At 40.7% G+C, this 13,388-nt stretch overlaps 1 protein-coding gene across 2 annotated transcripts in view; it reads left to right on the forward strand.

Annotated features, from left to right (window-relative positions):
* CTSS (cathepsin S) overlaps window positions 1-8,080 on the forward strand; it is a 328,334-nt gene extending 320,254 nt beyond the window's left edge. For both annotated transcript variants that reach the window (XM_044080053.1, XM_044080052.1), the window contains exon 8: window positions 5,560-8,080. In XM_044080053.1, the coding sequence (XP_043935988.1) occupies window positions 5,560-5,659 (100 nt within the window). In that variant the 3' untranslated portion in view covers window positions 5,660-8,080. The remainder of the gene's footprint in view (window positions 1-5,559) is intronic.
* Window positions 8,081-13,388: the final 5,308 nt, after the last annotated feature.

Below are 13,388 nucleotides of genomic sequence, written 5' to 3' on the forward strand. Positions count from 1 at the left end.
TGGTTACATTTTTAATAGGGGTGGGAGGATGGCATAATGGTTAAGGTGTTTACCTTGCAGACACAAGGTGCAAGGTTTGATCCACATGGGGCAATTGGCTAGGCTTAAAATGGCCCACAAGGGCAGTTAGCCTAGTATGAACCTATTTCTTTTTTTTAATACCACTCAAATGTTGCCAATAAAAGCATTATGTTCTTGGCTTTTTTATCTTTAATTCAATCACGATAACAAAAAATAAAACATCAGAATTACCCATGCACAGGTAAGGTCTTACATATAGCTGAACTCCAGAAATGAAACTGCTGCTTGATTACATTTTTTTCCTTCCAATCACAACCCTGCTGTGCGGCATAGCCTGAGATTATGAATATTGCTCTATCCTTACACTGCAGTCTGATTGCCATGAATCTGTCACCAGTTCTGATGACATCCTTCACTGACATCTGAAGGCTCTGCCTCACCATAATTTCCACACTATTTCTAGGCTGTCCTCCTCAGTAGTAGATACTGGATCTCAAACCAAGTGGCTTTGCTGTACTGCCCTTCATGTTTGTCAGGTTGACTTGTTTTATGTCCAGCTTTCACTCAACAGAGCTATCAAAGGTAAATGAGGTTTGGCAACTGGAGCCAGCCAGTAGCTAATTGATCCACAGCTACTGTGCTTTATGGTAGGCACACAGACCCCTCCCATCACTAGCATAGGCCCATGGCATAAGCCATTTCAGGCTGAGTCCTCAACCCACTTATCACTGGCAAATATCCATGCCTAGTTTTAGGAAAAATGGTACTAGATCACCTACAGCCAATTTTTAAACTGTCATTTGGCTACCCCTGACACAGTACACAGTCTGTGATCCATGTACGCTATCTAAAGGATACTGCACATTACAGCTGGTGCTCAAAGCAATTGATTTATACAACTCATCTTCTGACAGGCACCATCTAGAGTTTGTGCTGCTGCTCACAACTTCTTTCTTGGCAGAGTTTGAGGCTGAAACATTCAATATGTTTTTGGGAGGAACCCTACAGAAATGCAGGGAGAACATGCAAACTCCACAGAGGCATTGGTCAGAGATCAGGATTGAACCTTGTACCTTGTACATTGGAGGTAAATACTTTAATCATTATGGCAAATGTACTAGATCCTTCACCATTAAAATAAATACACAACTCAGAAGTTTAATTAAAATTACCAAGGCCATGTCTGAGGAAAAGACAGCCACTCATGCTAAAAATAATCACAAAGCCTTCCTTTGCTATCTCCACAATCTAAAGAGCTGTATGCAGCAAAGTACTCAGCTGATTGTACATGACAACACCTACATTGAAGCTGATAGCATAGCAGACCTACTAGCTAATACAATCAGCTCCAGCTTCACCCATCTTTCACCCTCTATTATCTCACAAGGCATTCCAGAAACTGATACCTGCATGCCTTCATGCAAGACCAAGTCCCAAATGCAAATCATGAAACGTGATTTATCTGAGGTCTCAAGTATGCTGTTGACTGCATCCTACACACAGACTTTTTACCAAACAAATGGAGGACAGCAATGGTCATACCCCTTCACAAGGAAGGGCCATCCACCAAACCGGGTAATTAACAACCCATAAGTCTGACCAGCCTCATTGGTAAGGCCATGGAAAGACTAGTCATGAAATCAATAAACAGGAACATAGAGAATTTCCAGACAATGGATCCATCCCATTTTGAGTTCATAAAAGGTAGTTCTTGTTTACCCAACCTAGTAGATATCTTTGAAAAAGTTACCAATGCAATGAACCTCCATACACTTGATTCATCCTAGTTTGCATTCACAAAAGGTAGGTCTTGCTTACTCAACCTAGTGGACTTCTTCAAAAAGGTCACCAAAGCAATGGACAAAGGCAAGATGAGGCATACTGCCTACCTAGATCTGGCTAGAGCCTTTGACATAATACCTCACTCAGGCATAGTGGAAAAGCTTACCCAATTGAGAATAAACCCCTATGTCTCCTGCTAGATTGTCAACTGGCTCACAGATATGACTCAAGAGGTCAAGACAAAGAAACTACCTCCACAAAAAAGACCAGTTACCAGTGGAGTCCCACAAACCTCAGTACTGGGACTTCTCCTCTTTGACATCTACTTGTCTTAAGTAAAGGCAAACACCAAGGGTCTCTATCTGACAAAGTTTGCAGAAGACTGCAAGTTAAGAACAGTCATTGAATATCCAAATAACCCAGCCATTCTGCAGGAAGGTTTGTCCCAAACAAATAACTGATGTCACAGCCATGGGCTAAAAATTAATGCCAAAAAGTGCAATATTGTATCCTTTTTGAAACCCACCGCCCAAGGAAATTACCACATTGACAATTTGTCCCAAAATGTTGACACCTTCAGTTCAGGATTTGGAAGCATATGTGGGCAGTAACCTAACAGATGACCAATATGTGTCCACAGGGATCGCCTTTGAAACGTCGAAAACCCAGATAACCAAACTGCATTTTCGCAAGACGAAAATTGCAAAACATTACATACCCACATGGCGAATTTTTCCCTGGGCAAGTGAACACTTGCCCAAAAGGCCCTTTTCTCTGCTCTAGTGCAATCCCGGAGTTGGTATATATAGTTGTGGCAGTGTGGGGGGCTGCGGGGAGCATAGCCCCCCACCTAGGTGGGTTTTATTTACACCAGTGTGTGTTTTACATTGAAGTATGAGCAAGTGTTTACTTACCCTGGGAAAAATTCGTCATTCAGGTATATAACGTTTAGCGATTTTCATCTCAAGAAATGCAGTTTGATTATCTGGGCTTTTGACATTTCAAAGTATATCCCTCCACAGTGATAAGAAAACCCATCTATATTCTGCAGCTTATAAGCAAAGGGATAGCCTTCAGGTCCAGGTATGTCATTGTCCTCCTTTACTCTGCCCTCATCAGGCCAGTCATTCAGTACATTGTCCCCTTTGGCATGTATCTGGCCAGGCATATGCAACAATGTGAACACCCACAGACTCTCCTCACAAAAAGAATACAGGGCCTAAAACATTAACTAAATGGACCACCTCATTGCATTGTCACTGTATTCAGTATCCTACAGATTATTGAGATGGGAGCTGTGTCTGGTTTATAAGGCATCATCTGACTGAATACTGATGGACTTATTGCACATGTGCAAGTTAAATGTTATCAGAAATACTATTTCCATGAACCCTAGACTATTGTGTAACTTAAAAAGAGAAGCTTGGGAGACAAGTACATCTCTCAGAAGTTACCACTACTCTGGAACAGATTCTCCCTCCATGTAAAGCAAAGTTTATCCCCCGGTCCCTATTCAAGCATAACCTGAATCTATGGATAGGAATGAGGGAACTTAACCTAGGACTGCCCCCTGTACTACTTATGAACAGAGGTAGCACCTAAATGTTTTTCCTACAAGATGGCACCTATAAATACTCAGTGGTATCTCCTAGAAATAATCACTAACTCTTCCATAACTAATCAGTAATGGGTAATATAGAAATATAAACTGTGGAATTGGGTATGGATAATATTGACTAATGGGATAACTGGCTAGGCTTAAAATGAGCTTCAAGGGTAGTTAGCCTAGTATTCGTCCATGAACCTATGAAATACCTGACCAAAGTTGCACTCTTTATGGAAATGATAAAAAAGTCATCTGCCCCAGAACTGGATTCTAAACAATAATTTATCACATCATTTCTCTAAATCCACAGTTATTACCTTTGGAATCTTGCAAAAACTCAGTTCTACCTAATATACAATTACTAATTCACAAAATAATTCCTTACCACATTTCTACACAGAAATACCTAAACTGGATACCTATTACAGCTAGAGCCACATTCCTTCTAAACTCACTCACTTTCAAACTATTTATGCTGTCACTCTTTAGCAGGTAATTACAATGCATGACCAAAACTCAACTTTTACTTCCACACTGAACATACTGTAGACAGAGTCATCAACCAATTCAAATACACATATATGTTATCTAACTTACAAACTATGAAGGCACAATAAATGCATGATCTGCATTATACTGTATTATTTGATGGTACCTCTGTTAAACCAAATATTGAACAAACTTACTTCTTATATACCCAGACATTTATTCTGTATATATGCAGAACATTGCTTTTGTGGTAAACGTTGGTGCAGTGCTTGTCTTTGACATGAAGACAAGGCTATGGCTGAAAAGGGCCTGTGATCATCTAATTTACCTGGTTAACAAATGTACATACATACATACATACATACATACATAAATAAATAAATAAATACTGCTATCTTGGGATCTCTACTGCAAGCGTTTTCTTACCTAAGATATCCAGCATTACAGTACCGCTGAGATTAAAGGTCTGCATTTTTTTACTCTTTTCCTGCTGTTACAAAAGAAACCACTTGTATCTCCACAGTGTATAAGTGATGCACCTACCTCCTGTGATTTTTTTTAAAAGAAAGCTAGACATTTCTGTTACTAGCAGTACTATCACTCCTTTTACTTCTTTCAGACTTCTGCAACAATCTCTTAAGCTATCATTGCTTTGTTCAAACCGAGTAGGTGTTTATTTCTAAAACTTTATCTGTGTGAACAGACTGATAGCAATCAGTCCATATGCCCACAGCAGTATTTATTTTTAGGTACCTCTGTTATTTTGAGAATGTGAAGCAAAAAGAGTTTGGCATTTGCCATCTCTGTTTTTCCTCTGTCAACTCCTTCCATCATTCCTTTCCTTTAAATTTATCATCAATATATACCTACTGGCCTTTCTTTTCATTACAACTCTCTCTCTCTCTCTCTCTATATATATATATATATATATATATATATCCTTTTTTAAACAGATGCAGCCACTGCTTCCTTTGTTTGTATGTTCATTTATGACTCTCTTCCCCATTTCCTTAGAATTAACTTGTACAACTATTTGTCCTGTTCCTTCTACACTTCTCATATGCCATCCAAATGCTGTCTTCTCCCTAACCTTCCTCCTTATCTCTTACAAAAACAAAAGTGTTAGTCCATCCCATTTTCTGCCATTTCCTTTTATTACCGCTGGACATTTTTTTTCGTTTTGTAAAACTCACCTATCCTACAATTCACTGGTGATGGTGTGCATTCTGGAAAAGTGACAAGGTTGTAAAACATAAAAAGGTATTCTAACTAAAAATTAAAACTCAGAATTAAAATGCAGAAAACTTTGTAATCTCTAACTATAGCTGTGAAGTAATTTCTGTTTCTGAGGAAACTGGCACTAAATGCAAGTCAGTTCATCTGTAGAGGACGAAATATGGACAAGCAATATCATTCCAAGTAGTATAAATTAAGAAGGTATGTTTTATGTATCAGTGTAACCAATCTTATTTTGTGTAAATGTATTTGTGTAAGAAATAATGCAGAGATAAAAATGTTGACATTAAACACCAGTGTGTATTACTGTGAGTGTTAACAGTGATCATCAATGAAAGCATCCTGAAGCTTCCTGTGAAGGAAATGCAATGCTAAAGTATGATTTGCATTATCATGATTCTATAATGTATTTATTTCTTTAACAGCTGGGGACTGCAATGGGGAGAAAGAGGTTACTTACGAATTGCAAGAAATAAAGGTGACCACTGTGGAATTGCCTCTTTTGCAAGTTTTCCAGTAATGTGAGCAGATGATTCAAGCTACAGTTTTCACTACATTCCTTGTCTAATATTCTACTACTGGTCTTGTTGAAGAAGCCATTGTTGAGCAAAGTATTTCAAAAGCAACAGAAGCCTGAATGCGTTCTCCATCATGACTTAGAAATGTAACCATACAAGATGGGCTTTCTAATTTTAAATCAAAGATAAAATGAGAATAAAAAGATACTTGTACTTCTACTGCTGCTACTACCATTACTACAGTTTGCAGGTGTTGCAGTAACTGTATACCTTTTTTCATGTGATTTGTTGACTGTAGGTTACATGGTGCTGTTATATGCTGCATCACTTCACCACTAACAACTGTCTTCCTGCCACCGTGCAGTTTTACAGAAGGTAATATTCACTTCTATCTCGCATGAGCATGCATGGTCTCTCTCACAGACACAAGACGCACACACACACACACACACACACACACACACACACACACACACACACACACACACACACACACACACACAGACACACACACACACACAAACACACAGACACATGCATGCACTACTAAACACACAATGAATCAAGTACACAACTCTGAAAACTATTCACCCAATTAAATAGCCAGGCAGTGAAAAACAAAATAAATGTATTCCCCAGTATGAGACCGACGCCTTTTAAAATCAGTCAGATGGAACTTCTCTCCTTCATAGTCCACAGTGAGAAGTTTTAAATGCACATACCATAAAGCTACTCAGACACAACCATATTTGTTTATGGTTTTATTAGCATCATAGTGTGCACCAGTAATGATGCTTGTCTCTTTAAAGGTAATAACATGGCTGCCTTTTCCTGAACAGGTTAGAATGACTCTAGATCAAAGAGAAATGCAACATTTTCTCAGGGAAGGAGGGTTTTAGGATGCAGCTAAGAGATTGCCCTCTAAACATATAATCATCAGGCTTCTCAGGACACTCCACCATTGCAGAAATCCCCAAAATACAAGGACCTTCAAAACAGCCCTTCTCTTTTGTGACTGTTGTCTTTGAAACAATCTCTCTTATTGCATGTGAAATGTCTGATGGTGGGTTTTTTTTTTATTTTTTTGGTGACAGAACTAAAACTTTCTCATTGATCCATGCTCAATTTAGGTATACTGGCACATAATACTTCTGTCAGGGACATTATCCTCTTAGCATAGGCACATGGAATGAAATCACCTTGATTATCTTGCCTGTGCATGTGTCTGAAAGAATGCTAGATTTGTACTGTGTTCATTGCACTTTGTTTTTATACAGTCATGTGAAAATATGTAGTGTGTATTGCATAGTTTTTCCTTATCTACTTTTAGGTTATATTTCTACTTCATTGTCTATAAAAAGTGCTGACTACCTCCTAAACAATTGTATTGCTTTTAGCTAGATTTGTCCACTGGCATAAGTCATATCTAGGAAGGGACCCCTTAATTCATGTCAATTATGTGGCTAATTTATGAATGGAAAGATAATAAAATAAATGATGTGTTCAAACTTAGTACAAAAAACACATTCCCTTCTGCTTGCACCTTGCACCCAGCTCACACTTGGCATCCTTTGTCAGCACGTGTGGCTTTATGTTTTGCAAATACAGCTAATGTCTTGAAACTGTAAATGGTACACTGCATCTCATTTTAAACTCCTAAAGGCTTGATGATGTTCCATATGAAAATATTCTGTCTTTGCTGCCTTCTTTAATTGTTAGACTAAATGCAAATCACTATATGTTTTCAGCTAAAGTAATAGAATGTGAGGATGCTAAGTCAAGTGAAGGGAAACACGACTTAAGAATGGTAAAAAGAATATTGATGTCAGCTACCTCATTTAGCTCTATAACAACTTAAAATTATATGGCACTAACTAAATATTAGATACAAATATTGTACAATACCTGACTTTCAAAATTAATTATAGAAATATTGTACAATACCTGACTTTCAAAAATAATTATAATTGTATTAATATCTTTTATAACTGAATTCAGGGCAGTTTGCAGAAATGAGACTAAATGAAAAGTGCTGCTTCTGTACTTTTTTCCCCACTACTCCATACTTCAGAATTATTCAAGAGTTCGAAAACATGTTTTAGTGATGTTAAAGGGGTCTGGCTCCACAGTCCCTGTAATTTTATATTATTAATGCCTACACCACATCTGATTTGGGGAAGGGTGAATTTCTGAACTTCAAATTATTTCACAAAATGGAAGTTAGAAGAAAATACATTGCAGTGATATGTTCTAAAATCCTAGTTGCAGACTGCACTGTCTGATGGTGAATTTTTCTTTCATTTTACAAGTGGCATATGTACTGAACCATAGGTTAGATATAAAATTACACAAAAATTGTATTCTGTGATAAAATTTATATTACAAATGTTCCTTTTGAATTAAAAAAATAAAATACTGAAGGATTCTAGTCTATTTCCCTTTTTTCCAGCCATGCTGATATACTGTTAGCTATTTCTGTCTTTTTTCATGAACTATCAGTTTGAGTATGAAAAATGATTTGATACTACAACTGCTTAAAGTCACAACAACATGAGAAAAGTAAGGAGAACAACAGCATCATTTACAAAAGAAAACTGTAAAAACAAATATGTTCAGGTATATTTCAATAAAATGTGATGTTACGTTGTCCTATCTCGCCTTCATTCTTACGCTGATGGACTCGGCCGAGTACATTGCTGAATGTCTCAAACCTGGCTCATGGCAAGAAGGTATCCCACAATGCAGTGGTATAATTCCCCAGATCTCGTTTGCCACTTTACAAGGTTGGATGCGCTCATCTTGGCCATGGCTAAGTTGTGACAAATTTTCTCTTATTTTTCCTCTGTACTGTTATATTTGATAATTAATAGCTTATCTTCGAATTATATTTAATTCACTGTGCATTTTATTGCATTACAGTTAGATAGTGATAGTTTATCCCCTTTGGCGCGGTTTTTGCCATCGCTTTGTAGGCCTACTGGTATCCCTTGTAGTGGTTGTTGTTTTTTGTTGTTTGTTTGTTAAATTTATACAGTAGCTCGTTTACGTTAGAGAGCTATTCGTCCCTTTAAGTTAGAGGGCTTGTAGTTAATTGCGGTCTAGAAAATAGGACTGTTTGAATTAGAGGCCTTATTTTTTCTCCCTGGTTGTCTGTTTCCTTGTGTTTCCTGTGGGTATTTTTCAGTGTAGCTTTAGCTTTCAATAGTTCAATAGCAAAATTTTTCTTGTTGTTGTTGTTGCTTTTGCGGTCTTATCTTAACCATGTCTAAAGACTCAAAAGAGAGAGAACATAAGCCTTAGGGCTTTAAAAAATGCCAGAAATGCTCACAAAAATGTCCATCACAGATGGACATGTTATATGTGTTTATTGCCTTGGTGTTATTCATCTACAAGAAGACGGCAACTTTTGTCACTCTTTCAGTGCAAGAGTACTTCAAGAAAGGAGAAACAAACTGATTCTGAAAGGACTCTTAAAGCCAACTTTTGAGGATGCTATCCATAGTTCTTAGTCTTCTTCTTCTAAAAAGGAAAAATCTCAGAAAAGACATTCACCTACAACATTGGCTCAGTCAGAGCTGCCAGTCAAGCTATCAAACATTTCCAAGGTCACTACCTCCTCGGCTCCAGAGTCCTTGGAGCCGTTGGAGGTCATATTAGTTGATAAGCTTGGTACTTCGGCTCCAAAGTCCTCGGAGCCATAAGATACCTCTACTCGGAGCCGGTCCATGGATATTTCACCGGTTTCTCTGACACTGAGCTCTCCAGTTCTGCACAGGTCTCGCACTCCATGTCTATCTTCCAGGTCCACCAGGAGCTTATGAGACGATGACATGGAACGGGTGGTGTGCAGACTCCTGAAGGCACTGACTAAATTATTCTCGGCTCTCACCCATTTGGTCTTGGAGACTACTGTACCAATTATACCCACTATTGTTGCTCCTTCGAGCCAAGATGGTCCTTCGAAGCAGGAGTGCTTGGTACTGCTTACTGTAGATCCGTCGGTTCCGGGACCCCCTTCAGTGTTCATGGAGCTGAAATCTGCTCTGACTCTATCGGTGCCATCTGGAGAGTCTGGGAGCCGGGGTTCCCTGGTCTGCCCTGGGGGGATTCTCAGCCCCAATCTTCTTCGGTGCCAAGTCTACCACTTGAAGCGTTGGCCCGGGTTAGCTCAGCTCCCACATTGGCCTTGGGTCCCATCTCATTGGTTCCGATGCCTTCCTCTGTCTCCTTGAAGCCAAGGGAGTCTTGAGAGCTGGTGGGATCCGCCTTTGAGCTGATGAGGAGTGTGTTGTCTATCCATTTAGCACCACAGAGGGATACTAGTACTCATCCTCCTAAGGCACCAGCTACTGTTTCGGCACCACCCATTCCACAGGACAGCAAAGATCCAGAGCCACAGGTTCCCCCCAATGGGTGAAACCCTCTCCTTCAAGGCCTCCCCAGAATATCCTTCTGAGGAGCCACCTTGGAAGAGAACTTGCAAGAAGAAGCACGTAGACTCCCCAGATGAGTCTGTCACTTCAGACACTGACCTCGATGAGTCGGCAGGGTCCCCACGGTCATCCTCTGATGATATCTCATTTGTAGATATTCTAGAGATCCTGAAGCAGAGAGGCAGCTGGCAGGCCACCACCCCTTCTGATGAGGAGTCAGTGTACCTGAAGGCTTTTGGGTCTCAACCTTCAGCCTCCTGGGTGTCTCTGCCTTTCGATGAGCTAATGGACCTGGCCAGTCGAAAGGCTTGGGAGTCACCTGACACAATGGAACTAGTCCCTCAGAGGACAAATAAATTCTTGTCGGCTCCTTTGGAAAAGGATTTCCTAACCAAGGGGGTACCTGTAGATGGTATGGTGGTGGCAGCCGCCACCAAGAAGGAACTTGCAGAGACTTCCTCATCTGTTCATCCCTCAAATAAAGACTCTTGAATGATGGATAGATATGGGAAGTGTGTCTTTTCGTCAGTGACATTCTCACTACAATCACTGAACTACCTATCCCAGTTTACAAGGCTACAAAGAGATCTCCTAAAAGAGCTAGGCGATACTCTACAAGGTACATTAACTGCGGGGTGAATGAGAAGGTCTCCTCCCAGCTGTCCACCTTAAATTCCATTGCCAACTCCACCATGAAGCTCATATCTTACACAACAGATAAGTGAGCAGGGCAGCGGGTTCTGGAGTTTCCCTTAGGAGACACTCCTGGATGAGCCTGTCCAATTTTGAGGAGCCCTTCAAGTCTACTTTTATTAACGCCCCTTTTGATGTTTCCTCAGTCTTTGGACCCAAAGTAAAAGACACTCTAACCCGGTGCGAGCAGGAAGGAAAAACTCTCTCTGCTGTTGGAGTACATTTTTCTGTACCTTCAAGACCTTATACTAAAGACCAGAAAAGTAGAAAAATGTGGTTCAAAAGATCCCAGAGAGTTTTCTAGGATGCACGGGGTGATTCCTTCCCCAGGGGCAGAGGGGGAGAAAATAACAGCAGATGCCACCCGAGAAGCAGAGGGGGCCCGCAAAAACAGGGTGACCGTGATTCCTTTTGCGGATGCCCTTATCAGCGCTCCTGAAAGGAGGCCCGACTGCTCTACTCTGGAGGCAGTCGGGGGACGTATATCCATGTACCCAAAAGCCTGGCAAACTATCACAAGAGACAAATGGGTACTAAAAATAATATCCAGAGGATACTCCATCCAATTTTCCAATCCTGTTCCACAGACCACAACAACCCCAGATGTTCCACCAAGTCTAAGGGAGCAAGCAACTATAGAGATTCAAAAGTTGCTGCACAAAAGAGTCACCCAAGAATTCCCCGCAGAATTACTCAGGATACTTTTTGGTGCCAAAAAGAACAGGGGACTGGAGGCCCATATTAGACCTAAGCAAATTAAATGACTCTGTCAAGAAGTCAAAGTTCCGAACAGTGATACTGCAGTCTATAATTGGATGTGCTTGACAGACCTTCAAGATGCTTACTACCACATAAAAATGGACAGGACAGCAAGAAGGTACTTAAGCTTCCGGCTGGGAGCCAGTCATTACCAGTTCAGAGCTCTGCCCTTTGGTCTCACTACAGCCCCCAGAGTGTTCATCAAATGCATGGCAGTAGTCACGGCTCACTTGAGGCATCTAGGATTCCGAGTGTTTCCCTATTTAGACGACTAGCTCCTATCTGCCAACACCAAGCATCTACTTCCACAAGTCAGGGATTTAACTTTGGACATTTGCAATCTGCTGGGTATTACAGTCAACTTTCAAAAATCTGCCTTGTTGTCCTGTCAACATCTTACATTTATAGGTGCAGATCTAGACACTTCCTCTATGGTAGCACGCCTTCCAACAGAAAGATTTGTAGCACTCAGACAGCAAATACTTCACCTCCTTCCAAAGACAAAAGTGAAAGCAAAGATAATTCTGAGATTACTAGAAATGATGGCTTCCATGATTACACTGGTCCCTCTTGCCAGAATGCAGATGAGGATCCATCAATGGCTGTTGTTCTCCCAATGGTCACTTCAAGTGCTTCCGACGTCTCACCTCATCAGAATAACGGAATCATGTAAGTATGACTTAAGATGGTGGATACACTCCACTCGTGTGACCATAGGGAGAACCTTTGTTCCAAATCAACCCATAGCTACGGTGACCACGGATGCTTCCCAGATGGGGGGGGCATTAGCTGGGAAGAACAGTCCAAAGTACATGGCAAGAACACGAGGCTCACTTGCATATAAATGTCCTAGAGATGAGAGCAGTGCTTCTTGAGTTGCAAGCACTTCACAACTCTCTCTCTCTCTAGGGACAATTGTGATACTTTCAGACAATATGTCTGTGGTTTGGTACATAAATAAGCAGATCTTACCCCCTTTGTCAAGAGGACCTAAGAGTTTGGCAATGGGCAGTTTCTTTCCAGTGCTTTCTAATAGCAATGCATATTCTGGGGAAGTCCACCGTGATAGCAGACAAGCTGAGCAGAGCAATCTTGATGCCTCATGAGGGATCTCTCAATCACAATGTAGCGGAAATGATTTTCTGAACATGGGGTCAGCCTTGCTGCAATTTCTTTGCCACTCCCATGAATGCCAAGTGCAGCAACTACTTTACCCTAATCCCCCCTCCAGGGGAGACACCGAGAGATGCACTTGTTCACGATTGGCCATCGGGACTTTTGTATGCTTTTCCTCCATTTCCTCTCATGCCCAGAGTCATTCAGAAAGCACAGTACTCAGGAAGCAGGATAATTCTCATTGCTCCTTACTGGCCTCGCCAAGTTTGGTTCCCTTTTCCTTTGGCCTCATTTTCAGGAGGAGCCTTGGTCTCTGGACCCAATGCCAGGTCTGCTGACTCATATGTCAGGGGAGTTTCATCCTTCTCTCCCCACCCTAAAATTGACAGCTTGGCTGCTCCACTTTCTAATTTAGTCAGGCTTCACAATTTCACTCCTACAGTTAAACACATCTTAATGTCCTCTCATAAAGCTTCTACTAGGAAACTGTAGTATAGCAAATGGAAAAGGTTTTCCCTTTGGGCTCAAAACAGGAACATTGATCCTTTTTCTGCACCTATCCATTCTATTTTGGATTTTTTGTCAGAACTCTTCCAGCAAGGTTCAGCTGCAGCAACCATCAGGGTTTAACTTGCTGCAATATCAAATTTCCACATTGGTAATTCTATCTCCAACTTAATGTCACACAGGTTGTGTAGAGCCTTTTTAAAAGGTGCTGCCTTATTAAGACCTCCA

This window comes from Protopterus annectens, chromosome 8.part0 (genome assembly GCF_019279795.1).
Source record: "Protopterus annectens isolate FY-2018-M chromosome 8.part0, PAN1.0, whole genome shotgun sequence".
NCBI classification, from domain to species: domain Eukaryota; kingdom Metazoa; phylum Chordata; order Ceratodontiformes; family Protopteridae; genus Protopterus; species Protopterus annectens.